The sequence below is a fragment of the Aphelocoma coerulescens genome, chromosome 4 (genome assembly GCF_041296385.1).
Source record: "Aphelocoma coerulescens isolate FSJ_1873_10779 chromosome 4, UR_Acoe_1.0, whole genome shotgun sequence".
NCBI classification, from domain to species: domain Eukaryota; kingdom Metazoa; phylum Chordata; class Aves; order Passeriformes; family Corvidae; genus Aphelocoma; species Aphelocoma coerulescens.
Window position 1 is genome coordinate 53,149,815 of NC_091017.1, and position 21,934 is coordinate 53,171,748.

The 21,934-nt window shown below is 36.8% G+C and overlaps 1 protein-coding gene across 5 annotated transcripts in view; it reads left to right on the forward strand.

Annotated features, from left to right (window-relative positions):
* Positions 1–21,934, forward strand: part of CORIN (corin, serine peptidase) — a 130,128-nt gene that overhangs the window by 8,071 nt on the left and 100,123 nt on the right. For all 5 annotated transcript variants that reach the window (XM_069014185.1, XM_069014182.1, XM_069014186.1 and 2 more), the window contains exons 2-3: positions 11,303–11,447; positions 18,483–18,935. In XM_069014185.1, coding sequence (XP_068870286.1) covers positions 11,327–11,447; positions 18,483–18,935 — 574 coding nt within the window. In that variant the 5' untranslated portion in view covers positions 11,303–11,326. The remainder of the gene's footprint in view (positions 1–11,302; positions 11,448–18,482; positions 18,936–21,934) is intronic.

Genomic DNA, 21,934 nt, shown 5'->3' on the forward strand with positions numbered 1-21,934 from the left:
GAGCCCACCTTGCCTTAACAACCTGTGCATTTTTGCCACGACACAGTATTGAGGGACAGATGTTGCTGAGAGATACTTTATTGTTTGAAAGACGCTAGTTCTGTGCATCTGCAAATACTATCTAAATGGATAATATAACTTAAAAAATATTAGGAACTGTAGAGTAAGTAGCTATCTTTCTTCTTCTCTTTTTATTTTTTTTTTCATATTGCTTTTTGATATATAGCATCTATGTAACAAAAGAATTTAGTAGTAAGTGCCTTTTCTAAAGCTTCGTTTTGTCCCTGCTCAGCCATTTTAAGGGTGTTAGTTTAAATAATTTGTAGTGCATGTAGACAAGTCTGGAAAGGAAGTCTGAAATGACGATTGAATGTGTTTAAAAGTTGTTAACAAATCTTTTTCCCTGTAAAGTGAGATATATGGAATAGCATTGATTGTAGTCTGGATGGTTTGAGAATCCAGATGGTTTCCACTTGCTTTTTCCTTATCATAGATAGGATTATTCTATTACTCTTGAAGTTGTACAAAGAAAATACGAATGGAAGGAAACCTGACATCTGCTCTAGGGACGGCAAATTGAATATTCCTAGCCATAAACACAGTAGGATTTTTCTTATTTAGCAAAATAATGCACCAGATTGTTATTGTTTCAGTGACTTGGATATTTTTATCCCATAAATCTTTATGTGATCCATAAAACTTTAATATCATGTCAAAGTCAAATATATACACCAATGTAAGTGCATTTTTAACCCACTTAATCTTGAGTTTTCTGTATCAGCTCATTTTTTTGCAAGTTCGGCATTATTGAATAGGTTTAATCTTTAGTCATCTCTCCAGTTATTTCTGTCACAATGTCCTGGTAGTTTCAAAAAATATCCTTCTCTTTCTTTATTTTCTTTTACTGAAACAAAATGTTCAAAGATTACATGTTTCTGAACAAAAAGGTATCCTACTGAAAAATGAATGAGTCACCTCTAAATTTTTTAGGTAGTAGGCTATGGACCTTTGAGACATTGTGTAAGTCCATTTGCATCTTTGGGAAGAGGTCAAATAAAAATCCAGCTACGCTGAACAGATAAGGCTTTGCTTTGACACTAAATCATGTCCTTTCCTTTGATTAATATTGCTGTTGGCCTTATCTTTGGTCCAAGGGTTAGTATCTTTTTATTCACAATTCAGAAAAAAGTCAGTAAAGTTAACATTATACATTCGGATCCTAAATTTTAATTTCTTCTAGGCAAATGTTTATAGTTTAAAAATAATTATGCATTTTAGTGAAAAATTAATAAGAAATGCATGAAGCATAAAGAGACAAATGCTTCTAAGAAGATTCCTGCAATTTTTTATCTTGCATTCTAGTTTACCATCCAGTTATGTAATTGAAAGCTTCTGATTTTAAATGGGTTAAGCAATTGTATAATCTGCAATATGCATGGCACAGACATGATGTACTGGTCACCTCCAAGTTCAGGGGGTTAAGCCTACTGATGAGGCATTAACAGGAAAAAAATGTATGTCCAATTATGAACTCTAACTGCCTTGTGTGGGATAGGGCTTCTGATGGGATTTCTACACAGGGGACTGATACACTGAATGGGAGCCACAGGATAGGCAGGATTTCTTTTTGCTCTTTGTAGCTTTCCAGGCTTGAAAGATTCGTTTAAGAGGAGGTTTTCCTCTAAAACTATCCCTCCACCACCTCAAAATGTTTTTGTTTTTTTTCCAAATCTTTTTTATTGTCAGAAAGCAGGCCACTAAGAATTTTTTATGTTTTTCTTAATGGTTTCCAATTTTTCTTTCTGGTGCTAATGGCTCTTCTGCAGTCATCTGCTCATTGAATTCCCAGCAAGGCAGGAACCTGAAGAGGGTACTGAGTTACTCCCTGACTGCTGGATTGTGATTCTCAGCAATGTGTAGCCAGAGGCTTGCCATCACTGTGCAGTGGGCTTAGCTCAATGCAATGAACATCTGGGTAGTCAGGAAAGCATTGGAAAAGTCTCTCCATGTGTTCAGAAAAACAGTGTGGCACTGTGGAAACTTTCATGAGTAATTTTTGCAAGCCATAGCAATTTAAAGAAAACTAATAACCCCTAGAGCACGAATTCTGCATTAGTTAAAAAGTACTTTCCCCAAAATAATCTCCCCCTGCTTGCTGAAGTGGGCTGAATGGATGTTCGTGTTCTGGCATTGAGAAATATTGGATAATGCTAACCAGAGTCTAATCGTTAAAATTAATGCCTTTCATACACACTTCAGTTTTAAAAAAATATTTGCTATCTTCCATATGTTTACCAAACCTTGCTCATCTTATGAGGCATGGCAACATCACACATCTTTGCCACCAGCTGTGAGCAATAAAGAAGAGAGAGCTTAGAATTGGAGTAAGTTTGCCATCAGATGTACTATTTGCTAATCTGAACATTCTTGAAAATTCAGCAAAGTTCCATCATAAATGTGGGAAGTATCCCCATAGTAGTTGCAAGTTTACATCAGTGAAATTCTAAATAATTGTAAATACGTACAATATATAAGTAAATACATAAACAATTAACATTTATGCCAAAGTGGAATCATTATTCAGCACCACTTCTCTTTAAAAATTAAGGAATTGCAACATATTGGTATTTAAGAGTGATACTGCTGTTCTCTAGTAATGATAAATATCCTTTTTTCCCCTGTCTTCTAATTCAAATTTGGAAGACTGATAGGTATTGATTGTATTTGTTGGCTAATGGTATGTCTAATTCTTATCTATAATGAGATGGAGAACAGTTATTGGTATCACACATGGAATCCAAGAAAATCCTTTCTTTTCTGCTTCCATCTTTTGTGTGAGATGTTAAGGATCTGTGACAGAGAATCAAGATCAATAATTTGCTTGTCATTAACTTTCTGATTTCTAAATAAAATATTTTCAGGGAGACAAATTATTAAATTATTTATTTATATTTATTTTGATAACAATTAGATGTTTTTCAAGGTGCCTTTATAATACACTACATTGCCAGAATAGAATGGTGTATTCTTTCCCTAAAGAACTAGATGAAATGAGAATAAACTCAGTACTTCAAATTGACTGGCTGCAGTGCCTATGTCTGAATGGCCAACTTGTTTCTACCTCCCTCAAAGCCTTCAGAAAGGGAAGAATGAATTATGAAAGAGAAGTTGCACCAGAAGCAGGCTCTCTCAATTGCGCATCCACTGTAAAGACAATAACTTGGGTGCTGGCAACACCACCAGCAGCACAGCATTCATCTGTCATCCCAGATAAAAGCAGATTTGGAAGTGTGTATTGGTGGCTCTGATAGCTGCTTGTACCTCAGCTAGAAATGCAGAGTGAGGGTGGCGTGTGCAGGAGGTATCTGTGGTCCCACTGGACAGCACAGCAGGCACAGGCCAAAGGAGGTCCGGCTTGGCAGGTGGCAGCGAAGGGTTTCCCACACGCAGGTAAGTGCAACCCCGTAGGTGTGCGTCTGCACTTGGTCTCAGCAAGCTTTCCACTGGCTCACTCAAACCGAAGCTGGAGCTGCATAAGAACAGTGTTGTCACTGAATGTGGTGGGACATACCTGAATGTCACCTTGTCCCTTCTGAGCTACTCCTGCATATCTCCTCGATTTCTCAGTTCCAAAATTGTTTCAGTGGCTTACAAAACTGCTGAGATTGTCAGGAGTCTAGAACCCCAAATTTGTGCAACAGAAATGAAGGAAAGAGTATCACACAAACATTTGTTAAGTCTTGGTGACTTGAATTGGTGACTTGAATTGGTGATTGACTTCTGGTGCCCAATTTGGATTTTTGCAACACTGTTTCTCAAAGTGGATTAAAAACAGCTTGAAAAGTCTCCTGAACAGAAGTGGACAGTGGGTCTCTGTGGTAGTCTGAAAAGCAAAAAATCACCTTATTTTATACCTTGCATCTTCTTCAACATAGATGAAACATCACTGACACAGTTACACTGTACTTATTTTAAGTGGAAATGTACATCAGGAAGATTAAATGTGTTTCAGGTTTATGCTTCAATCAAAAGTGTCTAGCACCAACCAAATACTTATTTTGGAAAGATATGACCAGCTTTACATGACATCTCCCTTACTGGGTTACTGTGTATTTCAGATTGATTACTTTCATGGCAGGGAAAGGAGGTCTGATAATCAAAATAAGCTTCTAACTAATTGTGTCAGCAATTTGTAATTTTTCTGAGGATGTGGAATTCCTTGGGAGAAGTTACAAGATTACAGTGAACTTGAACTATCAGGAAAATAGTGCATTTCATTGGAAAATAACAATTATATGATAATAACATGCTTTTCATGTTTGCCAATTTGCTGTGTGAAAAGGGTTGCTTGAGTTTTTTCCTGCCTTGCTGTATGAAAAGGTGTTTGGGGTTTTTTTGCTGCTTTGCTGCATGAGAAGTCTTTTTCCTCTAAATGGCACTATTTCCATTTAGAATAACTCTGGCACTTCTGTTCTCCTATTTGTGTACACCAGAATTTGGGTACTGCTTGTATTTGCAGACAAAAGCTGCTTAGTATCCAGTTTCTTATGCCACCTTAACATTCATTCTTCAGGGTCCATTTCAGTTTGGTTCTCTAATTCCTCTAATACTGAAAATGAAACATTTTGCAACTTTTTGCCCATTTGTGTTTTTTAGCATGTGACTTTGTACCTTTGGAGGATTTGTCTTATATTTTCTACTTGTTACAATGACTATTAAAGTATGGTGTTATATTTTTTTGACAATAGTCAAATGGAGGCGCATTGCTGACTCCTAATATTCACGTAAACAGGGCAGAACTGATGAAAAATGTAGACCATTTTCAGCTTCTGTTACTCATTTCCAGACATTTGAATATTATGAGTTCATTTGAAAAGGCTGTAAGAATGAGTATGGTTAAATTTATATTTATATGGTGTTTTGTGCTTAAACATTGACACTTCACATGTTCAGTTTTTGCTCTGTAGCCATAACAAGTGGGAACCATCTTCCTTTAATGGCAAAGGGAAAGCTATAATGGCTGGTATGGTCATGTCAGTCCGGTATCTAGAGATTTAAGACCAGCATCATAAGAGCGGGTGAAATCACAGGAGCTGACAACTGAGCACTGCTTCAGCATTAGACGAGGAACAATATCAAGGATATGGGAAGAACTGCAGATGGTTTTTGTAATCTTACATATTTATAGCTTGGCTGGATAGCAGATTCCTCAATGGCACTATGAGGACTTCTACAAGGTCACCTGTTTACTCCTCGCTAATGACATTCTTTCTGCATTTCATAGTAGTACTTCTTTCCACTTCTTTCCAGAAAAAATACTACATAATGCTTTGGTGTATGGCTTGCTCAAGATATATTAATGCTTCTGATCTAAGAGGTGTCTTCTACATTTCTGTGTAGAGACCCATCATGCACAGAAGATACTGACAGTAGGCAATTAGCCCTAATGATACCTCTTTATCGGGAGAACATCTGTTAGTTCTGTGGTGACAACAGCAGGAGATATTTTTGTCGAGTGCTTATACCATGATTCAGGCTGTTTTATGGACTAAGAGCTTAGACACTTTTAATATCTAAAAGGAAAATTGCATGCTACCATAGGCTTTTCACCCATAAATCTTAATGTAATCTGTCATTTCTCTGCTTTAATATGACAGGCATGTTATTGAAATGACAGCCATGAGATCAGATTCTTTCCACATCTTCCAGAAAATAAGCTGTGAATTTTGGTCCAATGAATTTTTAGTATTTTTGTAGTCAGATGGGACTACACACTTTTTTCCATCTTACTTTTTTTCTGCCTCTGTGGTTCCAGAAAATAAACTGAGCAGTCTGGTCCCGCAGTCCTAGATAAACCTAGAATTTTTAAAAAACCTGTACTGAAATTAGTGCAGAATTTCTTTTTATTCTATTTCCTTTATCGCAGTCATTACTGAAAGAATGCCACTCAGACAAGCAGTGGTTATTGTAATTTCATTGGGGAAAGAAGTTTGTAGCTGTCAGAAGAAATTATCTGATGTTTTTAGGCATCCTCTCTTCTGACTATATTCTTGTTAAATACAAAACCTGTTTGTATTAAAAGCAAGTGACTTCTTGCCTTAAAAAACACCCATATTTTATAACTGTAGTGCACATAGTACTGAATTCAGAAAAATATTCCTTAAATTGAATTTTCTAACAAGAGTGGTAGGAAGAGAACTTTCACCAGTATTCTTCAAGTATTGAGAATATGCTTTGGTCCAGTGCTATAGATTTTTGACTAAATCAATTTTATGCAGAAATGTTTAGCATTCAGGGTTGATTTCTTTCAGTGGGCCCTCAAGGATTCCGCTTTGAAATCTTCTTGTCCTTCCCTTGTAAAGGGAGATAAATATGTATCTACCAGGTACTTCAGTCTTACAGTCTTAGATAATGAGTCGGAAAAACTATTAACTACACAGAGAGTTGAGGGAGACTGGTGTCTTATCTCGACCACTAACCTAAAAGCTTGAAGTGAGCCAAGGAATAAGTATTTTGCACCTCTGTTTCCTTCCATAGGCCCTTTTTTATCTGCAGTTCCATTATTTATGTCTTTAGTCTATTATTTGTGCCTCTATTCCATTATTTATTAGAACTGAGAGAACAGAGCATGTCTGACGTTTATGCAGATACCATTGTCATACTAGAGCACTTTAAGCTGGTGCATGTATTCTTTGTGTATTGCAACATTTGGTGGCAAGAGGAAAAGAAACACTATCAGGGAATATATAAACAGTAGGTGTAATGCATTCATGTTTATCTATAGGACACTTTATTAAATTCTCATTGTTGATATAGGAACCAGTAGCCTTGTCTCTAGTTTTAGTTCATATTCATCACAGAAATTGACAAAAAAAACCTCATGTAGATGTTCAAGTGATGGAAAATGGTAGAATTGGAAAACTGGAAAAATTAAGTTTATGCTTGCATGGTCACTGATGATGATTTAAACAGGTGTAGTGCTCTTCATGAGGTCTTTTCCTGTAGAAAGGAAAAATACAGCATGCTGTTTAGTTGCCTATAAATATTTACTTTGCTGTTCTACAGAACAAGCAAATCATGGTGCTTAGAGAAGCATGTCTTTAAAAACAACATTATTTTCTGGAGCAGCCACTGAAAGCAAATTTGGATACAACAGCCCATTTTAAAATCTGTGTCAGTGAGTTGTCAATACGAAGGCTGAGATTTATTGCTTTCAGGAACGGAGAAGAAAGAAAATGTTTGATGTTCTCATTTAGTATTGAATATTTATGTAAAGTGAGTAGTATTCACAACGCCAGTAGACTTTAGAAAACATTTCTCACAGAAACAGAGGATCACCAGAAGCTCACTGCTTTAATTGGCATACATTTAATGTTTCTGCTAGGTTAACTCTAAGGCATATGTACAACAGTGGTGATAACTGCTCTCAGTTAAACACTTGTGCTTGAGATTATTAAGAACTCATGTACCTCCAGAATATTCAATGTCACTCCCTCCTCACAAAAATAACCAAAAAGTGATGATGAATACGATTTCTGAATGTTTTTTCAATTATTTGAGAATAAAATTTCCTTCTTGTTTTTTCTTGGTAAGTTTTTACTCGTAAGACAAACTCTCTGTGGAGTCATGGGTCAGAATTTACTTTGTATTACACTGGGTAGAGTTGGGCACTTCTTCTTGGGTCTTGCAAGAAGTGCATCTTGGTTGGGAGTAATTTCTTTAGGAAAATGAGCTGTATCTAAAGTTTGTTTGTCTTGAAGAAACTAAGAATCAGCTCCCAAGTGCCCTGATCACTGGGCTGTGTAGTGATGGTCCTGCTCCTTACTGTCTGGCCCAGAAGAACTGGGTTCTTTTTTACAGAATATCGTTATTTCAAGGGATGGCTTGCTCTGATTCAAGAGGAGTCTGTGCTCATGTGGTTGTGGAAGTCTACTGAGTTGTAGATCTAATTTTTAACCGCTTCAGGCCAAAGAGAGTATTGAACTCAATTACCCTGTTTCCTGTGGGAGTGCTTCATCTACTGCACCGTTTTCTGTGCTTTCAGAAGTAGTTATGGCAGTGTTTTGGGAGATCTGTGTTCATAGCAGAGTTGTATCATTCCTCCGTTACCTGTGCTCAGAACTCACAAGGGGGCCTAACACAGGCTGCGCAAACCAAGGTTGTGGAATTCAGGGAAGCCTGCTATGAGTACAGCAGCTAAAGCTGCTGTATTCCAGCATTACCACAGGCAAAATGTCAGGCAGACACTGAAGACTTTAATATGAAAATGTAGACAACTGTGGACTGCAGGAAGTCAAACAGGTATTGTCTAAATGTCACATGCATTGAGGTTCCTAATATTCACCTAAATCCTTAACTTTGTGCCTGAATGTTTTAGATGTCACTTGTGGATAAGGATGGTAATTAAGCTATCGTGAAATCTTGGTTTGAAACATTTACAACTTCTGAATAAGCTGTTGATTAAGAAAAACTTCTGACAATTAATTAACTCTCTCCAATATTATTTATATTTCTCTTGTGGAAAATGAGGATAAGATTACAGACCTTGTCATCTCACTCAGGCTGTTTCAACAGACAGAGCTACCACTCTTTATTCTCATCCTGAACTGCTGTTTTGGATTTTCAGATAAATCCAACATCTTTAAGTTTACCATCCTGCTTGCTAGATAAACCTGGTGGTAGGACTGTGTTGAGACTGAATCACTGGAATAGGAGGAGGATTATCAAGTGAGTTACTGCTAGCAGCTCACACTATACCAGTACCATATGCATTTTCAGTATTAATGTCTTTACTTTGAACAGTGGAAGTAGGAAAAGAAGTCGAACAGGACACTGCACAGGATGAGTCTCAAAGTGGTCAGATGACATGATGCTTAGCAGTGTCAGAAGAGATACATACAACTTCACAAATGCAGCTTTCTTCGTTTCTGCTGTCTGTAGAGGGTCTGCAGTGTCCAGTAACCAGGCGTATCAGGAATAGTTGATAATTTTATTATCAGCTAGGAAAATTTCCTTCCACATAGTCTTTGTGCCATGCTGGAACAAGAAACATTGCAGAATGACGGAAAATTACTCTGCAAATCCTATTTATGCCTACAGGCTTCTCATTCAAGGCAGTAAACAGGCAGTGAGGTTTTGGGGTGGTATAAATCCAGTCTCTTTGCTGCAATTCCTTAAGAAATAGTTGTTACAATCCGGTTTAGACCCAGGAAAGCCAAGCAAGCTAAGTCTCTGAGCACAAACCGGAAAGAACTTAGAAGGTTCAAAATATTCCCAGAAACGAGTTTAAAACCAAACGAGGTTAGATGTTGTTGCCAAAAAATGGATGTATTTTATTTAATAGTAGAGAGGCAAAGAGAAGGGAAGAGAAAAGAAAGAGAGAAAGAAATGGAAAAAAGAAGTGTGCGTGGGGGTGGGGGACAGGGAGAGGTGACAGGGGTTAGGTGGAAGCACATCACCCATCCGAGGGTCCCAACGAGGTCTCGTTGCTCCCCTCCGTCTGCTCTGCTGGTGCTGAGGGTCCCCCGTCGCCGCCGTGGCCACGGCACCACACGCTGCCACACCACGCTGCCACACACCCAAGAGTGCAGAATTCCGTGGATTAATACATGCTGTGGGCCAGGTGGGAACACCCACGTGCCTCCCTTGCAGGGGCTGGCTTGACACTGTCCCTTGCAACACTGAGGGTCTGTTGCATCATCTCTGGGGCTCTGGTGCAGGGTCTGGGGACCCCTTTGAGGGGGGCCCCTGTGATGGGCCATGTCACCCCTTCTGCTGTGGATAAGCTTCTCCCCCCGCCCGGTGAGGACCCCTCAGCTGGGCTCCTCTGCACAGGGGAGGATGGGCAGTCACTGCATCTCTGACCAGAGGCCTTTCCCAGGTACCCAAAGCCTCTCCTCCCTCCATCCCTTGGTGCGAGGGTCTGTGTGAGCCTGGCAGCTGATAGCCCTGGGGCTGTGGTCTCCACCTTGGAGGTGTTAAGCCTGTGCTCTGTGAATGTCCCGAGCCCTGAGTTGTTGCTTTATCTTATCTTCATCATCGAGCAGTGTCAGGCCTCAGGGCCCCATTCAGGATGTGGGAGTCTTCTCTGAAGCTTTTTTAATACAGTTTTAAAAGTCTTCTAAGAAAATGTTTAAGTCATAAAATATAATATTTCAGTCTCTGACAATAGTTCAGCTTCTGTTTGTGCCAGTCAGTCTGATGAGCCGCTCTTTACAGAAAGGCATGTTCAGCAGAGCCAGCCAGAGGGATAAGCCACAGAGACTGGCATTTACAAGACTAATATTATTTATGTTGTAGACTTCAGTCTCTCGAGGTTCTTTGGGAAGAGGCTGTCAGGGTAATGGATGCATTTACTCCTGTGCCCTGACACAACCAACTTTGATGTGATTGATCTTCCTGACAAAGAGGATAAACTATTAGTCATCCTTTGGGAAGACACTGTCTGGAATTAATAAACCTATCATCCAATTTCACCTTATCACATGGAAAATTTTATTTATTAGTCAATTTCAAATAAAGGAGCATTGACTTCATAACAGTTTCAATCTTACTATTAAATATTAATTTGGAATTTTGTTTTTGTTTCTGTTTAAAAAGTATGACATTTCTCCAGTATATGAGATCATAGTCTTGATAGAGTTAGGTTTAAAAAATATAAAATACATGTTTAGGCATTTGAAAGGGTTTGGATATTTGTAGTTTGTGCAGCTCAATTGAATTCAGAAAATATAGTTTTTCTCTGTTCTTTTGTATTCCACTCATAGAACAGAAAATGTGATTTGCAAACTCTACAGAATACTGTGTTAAGTTATAATTTTATATAGTACTTAAAAAAATCAGACAGCATTTTTGTACATGTCTTCTATTGTCACCCAAAACAAAGATTATAATAGTACCTTGATTCCTTAATAAAAGAAACAAGAACATGAAGCTCTTGAATAATTAGTAATGGATTATTTTAATTATAAGGTAATTTGTGTTTAGCCTTATTCCTTATTATGTATTTTACACTTTTTAAAAATGAAATGCCTATCCAACTTGAGTTCATCAGAAATGTTTAGAAATTTCAATGAAGCTGCAAGTCTGTGGATATTGGGTAAGGTTAACTAAATTATATGGATTGTGCTACACTGTCCACCAGAAAGAAAATTTTCACACAACTTGTCGTTAAGACTCTATAAGCCATTTACAGCATGTATTTAAATCATGTAGCTGTGTAATAAAGAGGGAGGACTGCTATTGAAAACATAGGAGTTACTGATGGACACCAGAATGATAAAACTGCTTTTTTGTTTTTCAGGTCTTAGGAACAGATGAGGATAATATGGGGGATGGTTGCTCTCAGAAACTGGCTTCTGCCAAGTTCCTTCGACTGTTGCTCCTGATACTGATTCCATGCATCTGTGCCCTTATCCTTTTGCTGGTGATCCTGCTTACCTTTGTAGGTGAGTGCTTTTTTAATTAAAGAGACACTTTTTGAATTAAGGAGACTAAAACTAAGACCACATTCTCAGGTACTAAAGTAATTGTGGGCATTAGACATACATCTTAGCATACCTACCTAACAAACTAATCTACCAAGTGACTGTTTGTTACAGAGAAATAAATATGTCATTTAGATTTCCATCTTTAAAACATATTCAAAGTGTCCATGAGGAAACATTTTCTGATTTTCTCAAGGCAGACTTTTGAGGAACACACTACCTTGAACATGTAAAATGTAGGTAGTTTTCAGCAGTCATTTTATAAGCACAAAATATATTCTTGTTATAACTTTAGACCACTGTCAGTGGAATGGAATATTTATCCATTTTGTTTATATGCAAACCTGATTCTTATTTTCAGGTGAAATTTATTTTATAAATAGCCACAAATCTTTCTGAACAGCATACAAAAAATTACTGTTTAACTAAGGAAAACCATGTTCATTTCTTCTACATATGAAATATGTATCAATGCAGAACTCCAAATATGTTTTGTGGAAACTGGTTCAAGGTATCTTAGATTTCATAATGGTTTAGTCTGTTAAGTAATTTTGTGTGTGTTTTACATAATTAAAAAGTGCTAACTTATTACCATCAATTTTTTAAAGTCTTCCCTTTGTTACCTTTAGAAAAGCTGACATATCATTAAATTGCTTCAAGACAACATGAAAAAGAAAGTAATACTAGCATTTAAAGCAGTAGTAATACTAGCAATTAAAGCATTATTTTTTCAGGAAAAAAAAGTAAAAAAAATTGCTTATAGTGCTGAGTGGTTTGGGGATTTTTCCCTTTTTCTTTTTGTTAATGATAATATTTTCTAGTTGACCTTCCTTAAGTACTTCAGAAACACATCTGAAATGAGTGGGGTAATGTATCCAGTATCCAGATATAAATCTATTTTCCTATTTGAAACACTCCAATTCCAATATGCATCAAACAGTCAAACAGTTAGCAAGCATAGGAAGAAACTAACTATGTCCCAAAAGCACTGTCAAAATCATGACAATTTAAATCTGTTTTCTCGATTCAGTCTGTAAAGGATATGCAATAAGACATTGTAGGCCTGTTCTTTCCATTTAGTTTAAGTTGAGGAAGTACAAAAACCCCCCAAAGCTAGTGAATGTTATGACTGACAAGTGAGTCTTGGGTTGTATCTCTGAACTAAGAACAGTCTGAAATGGATTAAGATCAAGTAAGTCTTGCAATTAGGAAATATGAAGCTGTTAAATTTGCTTTCCTTACGTCTAGCATTCCATCTGTATATTTCATATCCTCTGTCCTAGATTTTCATTCTTTGGTGAGAAAGCAGATAAAAAAGCAGGTGTATTAACATCAGCTCTACTCAGTCTCCTCCTGAGGCATGTATCAACCTATCATTAAAATGTATGAAATCCTCTGGGAAACAGGGCCTGTTCTGATCCTACTTACATAGCAAAAATCGTGACTATCTCCTCTTAAGTCAAAGCAGTTAGTGTAGGGTGAAGAACAAGGCTTGGTGTTATAACCCAAGTCTAAAACTGGCAAAGGTCCCTTCAGAAGCAGCTTTTGAATTAACATATTATAATTTACTATTCTTCTCAGCAGCCTTCATTTTCTATGCATTCATAGCCTAGAAGCAAACATATTTGATGACCAGAGTTAGATGAAGTAATGCTGTGGACGTTTTTAAAGTGTGTATAATATAATATAGTCTGTTTTAGTAACAGAATACACTATATCCAGAATAGTTTGTCATTTCAGGTCAATAATAACTGACTTCTAATACTGGTATGAAGTCTTACAGTATAAGAAATAAGTTGATAGTACTGACCAACTAATAGAAATTATTTAATATATAGGAAATTATGTTTTTACTTTTTTTCATAAAATAGAGGAGTTAAATTCTGTGGTTGTCATCCTAGTATCTTTCACTGGTGCATAAAACAAATAGAAAGCTCCAGTATATAGTTTAGAACTTTATGAACTTTTTTTATTTGACTTTGGCAATTAACTCATTAGGAAACTAGACCTTTTATATTTTGTTAGAAAATATTTTGTTTCCTGTGGTAAATTTTTAGGTAATTATTCTTTTCCTTCTGTAATATTTTTTGATTAAGGCATATACACATGAAAAACCGTGAGTGCACCTGAGAACTTTTCTATGCATTTTCCCTACATCTCTTTTGTTGCCTGCACATCACTGCAAGCTCTGATGTTGAAGAAACAGAAAAGTTGATGTGGGTTGAAGGAGACAGGAAGAGCAATACAGTTATATTGTAGTAATGGAGAATATCCTACTTGAGATGTCATGGGGCCCTGTTTTCAGAATACAACATTAATCAATCTTCCAAAAATTATTTACTATCTGAGTATTCAAGACCCAAAGCCTTGAAAAAGTAATTTTGTTAGAACTGTGTACAAAGGAAAGACAAACTGTCAGTAGAGATGCACATTATTTTGACTAAAGATACAAGAGACTTTTATGGTGCATAGAAGAAAATATCAGTCTGAGGTGTTTTGCTTTGATTTCTCTAAGTACTTACATTCTGGCTCTGCATACTTTGCTGTCTCTCACTAGGAGTATGGCATGCTTGTCAACCTGGAGAAGAAAACTTTGTAACGAATAAAAGTTCTTTTCCTTACAGAGAGAGTGTGTTCTAAGCCACTTTAGAAAGTCCTTCACATGCTAATAAGCATTATACCAAATTAAATTTTTTTTTGATTGTAGGATAATTGCGTCCCATTGCAGTTATTTATCTGGGAAAGGAAAATGCTTTATAGTTACAGTTCCACAAAGGGGGAAGACAGAAAGACAGACAGAAAAAAAGAAAGATAACAAGAAAGTCTATTACTACATCTTAGCTGATGTGCAATTGTTTGGTATACTATGGGACCTTTATAGTATCAGTAGTGTGCCCATTTCTCCAGAGTTCAGAGTCACAGGTACAGACCCTGCTGGAGAAATCTCAGTTCATATGTGCTGGCCAGTTGTAGTAGTGAAGCAGTGCTTTATTTCCTTAGCAACTGCCCCATCCATTACCCATACTTTGGTTGGCTGCTTTGCTCTGTTTCATTAGCTTTTAAACACACTTGGTCTTTTTGAGCTTTCCTGCTCTGAACTGCTAGAAATCTTCCACAGCTTACACTGCCAGAATCTCAATTTACTAGCCTGAACAGTGTGACTATTTCTTAGATATCTTAACTGTCCATTTCTAAGTAAACTCTCCATTTTTAAAAACCTGTCCATATTTAAGAAAAACATTTATTCCCCAACATAGACAGCAACTGGAAAATGAACTGCTGGAAAGCTTTGCTTTGAGCTGAATGAGTCTGGTCCCAGTGCCTCTGTTTTGTACCAAGCACAGTGAAGGCCAGCATACTGTATGTTTCTGTCATGTGGACATGCCCAGCTGTAGCTGGAGACACAAATCCAAAAATGGTTACATTGGCTACTATTTCTCAACTAATTAACTATCTGGCTTATGATTTACTATCTACAGCTCTGTATGAACTCAAGTCTGAAGAATAGTTGGATACAGTGTGCCTGTATATATGAATAAAATGCATGTTCTGTATGTGTTGCATGTCTGTTGGCAAACATTGACAGAGAGTAATTAATTTCTCTTCACTGAAGAGATTAGAAAAGAACTGATTGTTTTAAAGCATGACTCTGTTTTCTTAGGTATCTTGCAATTTAAAAATAGATGCTATAAAAACATATCCAGTAAGCTTGATTTAAGATTTAAGGTATACAATAGTATTTTTAGGGGAAGGGTGGGGATAAGGATGAAAATCAAAGCATGTGGGAGCCCAGCCCAGAGAGTGGACTCTGAAGCCTGGAATGAGGTGCCTGAATTCGCTGTGGTGCATTGGCAAAAGGAGAGGATAGGAGGAAAATGTGGGGGAAGAACGAAGTGACTCAGGAAGGTGATCCAAAACTCTTGCAAACTAAGTGGAAAGAGCATTGTCATCTAGAACTAGCAAGTGGGGAATGCCAGAGGCCTATGCCTGCCTCCCTCAACGGCATATGTACCTGAGCCAGGCTGATGTTATTTTGGAGGGAAAAAATGTTAAAAAGAATTTTAATACTACTCATTGTCAGCTGAGATGATACAACTAGGAAGTCCTTTTGTGTAGAAGGGGTTCATCGTGTGGTCCCCCTGTTAAGAAGTGGAGTTGTTATCACTAGGAAACTGTAAAAATAGAACAAAACCTGCTATTGTTGGAAAGATGGTTTGAAGAAACAAACAAGCATTTGGGGATGTCAGTGAAAGAAGTCAATGACCTTATGGCAGTGATAGACAGAGGTATTATTTGTTGTTCCAGAAAGAATGAAATAAGAAGAATGAAATAAGTCTGAGTGAGGATAGAATCCAGTGGGTAGCTTCAATATTCTGCTTCACAGTATTTATTTGACCACTGTATTAAACCAAAGGGGGTTTTCAAACATCTTTCAAGAGTTTACCTGTCTTGTAAATTACCTGTCTTATTGCCTCCTATTCTGCTGAGTGATATATAAATAGCTAATCATTTAAAGTTTAATTTTAAATCAGTATTAGTAGCTCTTCGGGACCAATATTTTACAGACTTTTTCTATTTTTATGCTGAGTGGAGGAGAAGAGAGGAGTCTAGGGAGGAGGAGAGAGAATGTGAAAAAATACCTTAAGCTATTCTTGAATTATGGAAAAATACTATGCACTTTCCCAAAGGAGTTAAAAAAGATTATTTTAACTTTCTGAAAACTTCAAAAAAACACTAGTTAAGTTTGAAACTTGAAACAATGTAGGTATCTGAATGCTAGAGATTCAGCGCTTTATTTGAACACAAATATCTGGCATCCAAATAAAGCTACGTTTAAGTGACCACAATTTCTGAGCACAACCACTTCCTCTTCCTTAGGCTCTAGCAAATCATATTAATACTAGTCCCCATTTGTGAAAATGCAGCAGATTCATTCTTCCCGTTTGGTTTGACCGGAGGATTCAAACAAAAAAAATGCTGCCTAAATAATTTGCAGGCAGGAGATTTTTAGTTGCTTCTGTAAAATACACACAGTAAATTCCTCCAAACCCCAATGATATATGAAGATCTGCTGGTGGAAAACCAGAAACCTTAACATTTATATATATATATAAAGTTCTGGGTTTGTCCAGTAGAAGTTAGACATATTTACTCACAGCTAGTGACACTGGAGCCAAAACAATCCAGGGTGGATAAATGAAGATATGGTAAATCTCAAATGGTAACTCTTCCATTGAAATTCACTATTTTTCAGAAATTTCACAAGTTTTTCTTCCTGTTTCTATTTATTATACTTAAAGTTTACTCAGGTAAAAAGAAAATGCTGACATTGCTCCTTCTCAGCTATTCTACTTCTCTTCTACCCCTACCTGCAAAACTTTCCAACCCAAAGTCACTTCAGTTGGATTCTTCTGACATTTTTAGTTACTTGTAGCTGTGATTAAAAAACATTTCTGCCTGCCCAGTCCTTGAATTTCAGACCAGTTAGCAGATTTATTCTAGCAGCAGAGTGCATGAAGAAGTGAGAAGAGGAATTCCGTAATGGGAATGGGCTCAGGATATCCTTTGGGGGCCCTGTGTGGTGCTTGGAGTTGGCAGAGGGGTAGGTTTGTCTAGGAAAAGAGCCTGGGGTGGTGGGGGGTGTACAAAGCCTGACTGAGAGGTGATGGTGTGACCAGCCATTTTGGTAAATGCAATAACCAAACTGAAGTCTAGGAGAGATGGTGGTGGGTGTTCTGTAGACTTAGGAGTCATAGAATCATAGAAAGATCATCTAATTCCAACCCCCCTGTCATGTGGGGTTCATCTGTACCAAGCAGCTAATGAAGGATAAAATGAACATGAAGAAAAGTTATTATCAATTCTTGCCAAGGTACTTAGAAACATTTGGGAGACTTCATGTTTTGAGAATTCCTTTAAATTTTTCTTTATAATCAAGTCTAGATGAACTGTGTTTATTATGATTGTTAAGCTCTTTTACATGACCAGCCAGTGGCAAAAATTGCTTTTCCTTTTTACCAAAAATTTCTTATATTGTAATACAGACTGGTGTTTCTCTTCTAGCATTAAATATGACTCTAATATACTTGGTTAAAAAATTTGAGATGGTATTTGTAGTTTTTATTATAGATAATTAAGTTATATGTTCTACATATGTTTAAGATGTCTTCTTTATTATTTGGATTAATAGGTTAAAGATCAATTCTCTTACTACGTAGTTTAAATTCCTGATCCTTTGGGATACATCTACTTATTGTTATGCAGCTGTTTTGATTTGTGAATTATAATTACTCGCAACTATTCAACACATACAACTAAGCAAAATCTGGTTTTGTCCATAATGTAATAAATGGTCAAAACGTAAAGCTGGCAAGTGACTAAAATTTTAGATAACAAGTGTATATTTAAAATCCAGTGTCAGAGAAGAATGACAAAGAACTCATGGGCCTATATTTAGCAGTGGTAGTTAAATTATATAATCCTATATAGAGAAAACAGTACATCTTTCCATTTTACAAATTAGTGAATATGAAATATATTGAAAATGTATTGATTCCCTTAGCTTCAGAATTAGATTTATGAAGATGGTGGTACTATGAAACCAAGAGAAGATGCAATTTAAAAGGAGAAAAAAATAGCATTGTCCATCTTCTTAACACTATGATAGAATGAATCGTGTTGGAGCTCCTTGAAATTGCACTCTGTAGTTTTGAACATGTAAATATACAGTGACATACTATAAATACGATCAAAACATTTTAAGCTCATGGAGCATTTGTTTCTCTATTTATCCCACAGCAACCATGTTTTATGTGCTACTGTTATTTTGTTACTACATAAAATTCTTCAGTTTAGTTGTCTTTAATTCGGATTTTGAAATAAAAATATTTTTTAAATCTGTGTCATTATATTAATTATAAGCTTTCCAAAACAAGCTGGTAACAATTATTCTTCCAGGTGATGGTAATTTTGGTGGTTTTTTTGCCTTTCTTGCAGGAGTGTTAGAAAAAACATGCTATTATTCAAATGGAAGCGAGGGCCTCACATTTAATGGTGACTTTGAAACGTCTGATGATCTTTTGCCAAACATGGTTGAAAATAGTTCCAAGACTGCTCCCACAGTGGATCTCAGCACACCGCCCTCTTCCCGGACCACCACGTCTTTATCCCACTTTGACCAAATGGAGAAGAACTCAAATATATTTAGAGAGTCTTCCCAGGAACATTCCTTTGCTCTCCCAACTCAAGCCACAGTGCTCAATCATCAGCCTGTCTATGATGCTGCTTTGGCAGAGGGCTCTGATGACAACACCCGGTTGTTTGCCACTGCAGAGGAGATGACTTTGTGGTCTACAGATGCTTCTTTTAACAACACAGAGAGGATGACTACTCTGCCAGTATTAAGTCCTACCCATCTGTCTGTGTCACAAAAAATGGATCTGAAAAAAAGTAAGTTTATATTTTAATCGGCCCCATATTTCTGACTCAAAAATTACAGAGCATACTGTTGGCATGCTCCCACATGTGTTTCTGTGAGGTATAAGGAATATGTCCATTTTTGATAATTTATTTTGTTGTGTACATTCCATGTTGCAATCAACTGGTTTCTTATCAGAACCTTTGTTCAACCTGTTAAGGAAGATGCACTAAATTCTCTCAGTATGAAAACTTAAAATACATCTTCAACTGGTGATAATCAGGCTTAGCAAGGCTGGAAACGAGTCACTGCAGTTGTTAAGTCTGTCGATTGTATACTCTGTGTTTCTTTAAAACTATGTATGTGGCAAGTACGTTCCTGATCTTGGGATGTAATTGCAGTTACAACTTTTTCTGTCTTAATGGATAAATTCTTCTCTAATTTGAAGCAGTTTTTCTGTAGAGCAATAAACTTCCAGTGGCATTTTTGAGAGAGAGTAACAATCAACTGCGATCAGGACTTTTTAAAAAGTTGTTTTACTATGAAGGTAGGTGCATTTTATTAATGTCATAGTAAATGTTATTGATGCATCATGTCAGTGGTAGTGAAGGATTCCCTGATACTGCTTTGCTAACTGATGAAAAGCAAGGGTACCATATTAAAATGAATCAGTTTCTCTGGAACTGCTTATCATTTCTTTTTTCTTAATCCCATCAAAGCGCAAAGCAAAACTTATTCGTAAGGTCATAGAGAAAGCTTAAAGTAAATCACTGATTTATCAGTATTTTCTTCTCTCCCCTAGACCATAGTGACCCCATCGGCCATTTGAATGGTGCAGGCTTTTGCAGGTTCTGTTTGCTAAATTATTTTCCTTATGTAGATTTCTCTCTTTTTCTCCCCCTGTACCCCAAACTCAGAATAAATGTGTATAAATGTACACTTGAATCCTATTACTGGTTTATTTATTTCATTCTTTTGGCAACTTGGCCAATTATCACTGTGCCAAGGAACAGCAAGAAAGCATAGTGTGCTACGCTACAAATATTTTCATCATCATATTTGAGATACCTGAAATTCCAGGAAATATAGATGAAACAGTGTAAAGCCCTTTTGCCTTTTCTTATAATGTTGGAATGAACTCTTTCGAGATGCATATAACATGCACATGTAATATGCAGATGTGTGTGTATGGGATGTGGCATTTTTCCCTACTACAGTGTTAATGCAGGGACAGCAATACAGTGACTCAGGAGAGCCTTAGGTCTGGATTTCTAATCTTTCAAATATTTGGGGTTTGGTATTATACAGAGAGGCACTTCTAGGACTTCCAAATATGTGTTCTGTTCTGGTAAGTGCGGTTCATTCCAACAGCAGTATGACTGTGTGTATATTCGGAAGGCATGACTACTTGGAATTCTATTGTGGTATAGTATTTTCTGTGTAAAGAGAAAAGGATAAAAGGTTTTCAAAGACAAACTTGAAATACCACAGGTTTCTTAAATAAAACCCCACAACAACAAAAAAAATCCCATCCCAAACTGAGATACTTTGCCCATCAGAAACATCCGGAGATAGTATGTTACTAATCAATAACCTTGCAGTCTTTGGTTCCACTTTCAAGTGTTTTGCTTAACTGTATTTATGGGGACATTGTCTTAATTCTGTGTGTAGATTAAAAAAAAAAAATTAAGAATCCAGAAGAATTTGATCTCATAATAACTGTGTGTTCCCATGGCTCTCCAAGGCATGGAGGACTAGAAAGCAGGGGATTTTGTGTAGCACACAGTGCTATTCACTTCCTTTCCTGTCCTGGCCTTTCTAAATTAACTCCTTATACTCGTCTCTAGTCTCTTTGATCTCTTTTTTTCCACTAAGCTTGCTTCATGGAGAGAACCCTAAGGTAAAACAGAACATGGTCTGATGTTCACAGAAGTTCTTATATATTCTGATGTGGAGACAATGAGATATAACTGGGACATGAGGTATAAATAAGTTTTAGAACAGTGAAACTGGAATATTCTGTTGGAGTAAAAACGACTTTTTTTGGGACAAGTAAAACTTAAAGACCACATCGGATTGGTGGTGGTAGATCAAACTATTTCTCTCTTGCTTTGTGTCTGAATTCAACCATCAACATTAGCACATGCCTGAAGAAGAATAAACTAGGGCTGGCATGCTGAGACACTTGAATGCTATGTGGTAGCAGATTCCAGTGATCTGCTGTGAGCGTTCATTCATCCTCCCATGAATTGATGTAATCACTTTTGCACCCGTGTAAAATAGAGGTTTGAGCTTTTAAGACATATCCTATTAGGAAATTAGCCTCTAAATGAAGTGTGAGGCTGATGTTCCATCATCATCAATGCAAACTAGCAGATCATCCATCAGTACAAGTTTCATCTGGTTCAAATGTGGGGAGGAGAATGCATTTCTGTTGGTTTAGTAAGCATACATAACCTGGACTTTATGCTGACTTTATGCAGTATAATAAAAGATAAATGATATGTCATATAAAGTTCAAAGTCAACTAGACAAAATTCTCTGAACGCATTTGGATTGGCATTTATGTGGCTGTTAAGTTCTTGGTCTGGTGCTAGCTAATATCCTTAGTGCTGGATTTGTTTTACTGGTGGACCACAGCTTCAATGAAAGACATTAATAAGAGAAATTATAAATATTGTAACCATATGGTATTCAGTTAAGACTTTAAAGTAACACAAGTAAGACATTGCTGAGTTACTAACTGGAGAGGAATGAAATTTGGCACATATGACTTCAATTATTTAAGAAGTCCTTGAAGCAGAGGGAAGTTCTTTGGCAGAAATTCTAGCAAAGAATAGATTAGTGTGTAAATGGGAATGAATGATACAATAAAGAAGGGATGAAGAAGTTTATTTCCATTTTACAAGGGGAAGAAATGTCTCACAAATCTATTAGAAAGTTCTTTGAAGGAGACAGTGAAAATGCTGGTTAATACAACATACTTGGCTTTTCAAAATGCTGTTAACAAGAGTCTTCACCAAGAAGTGTT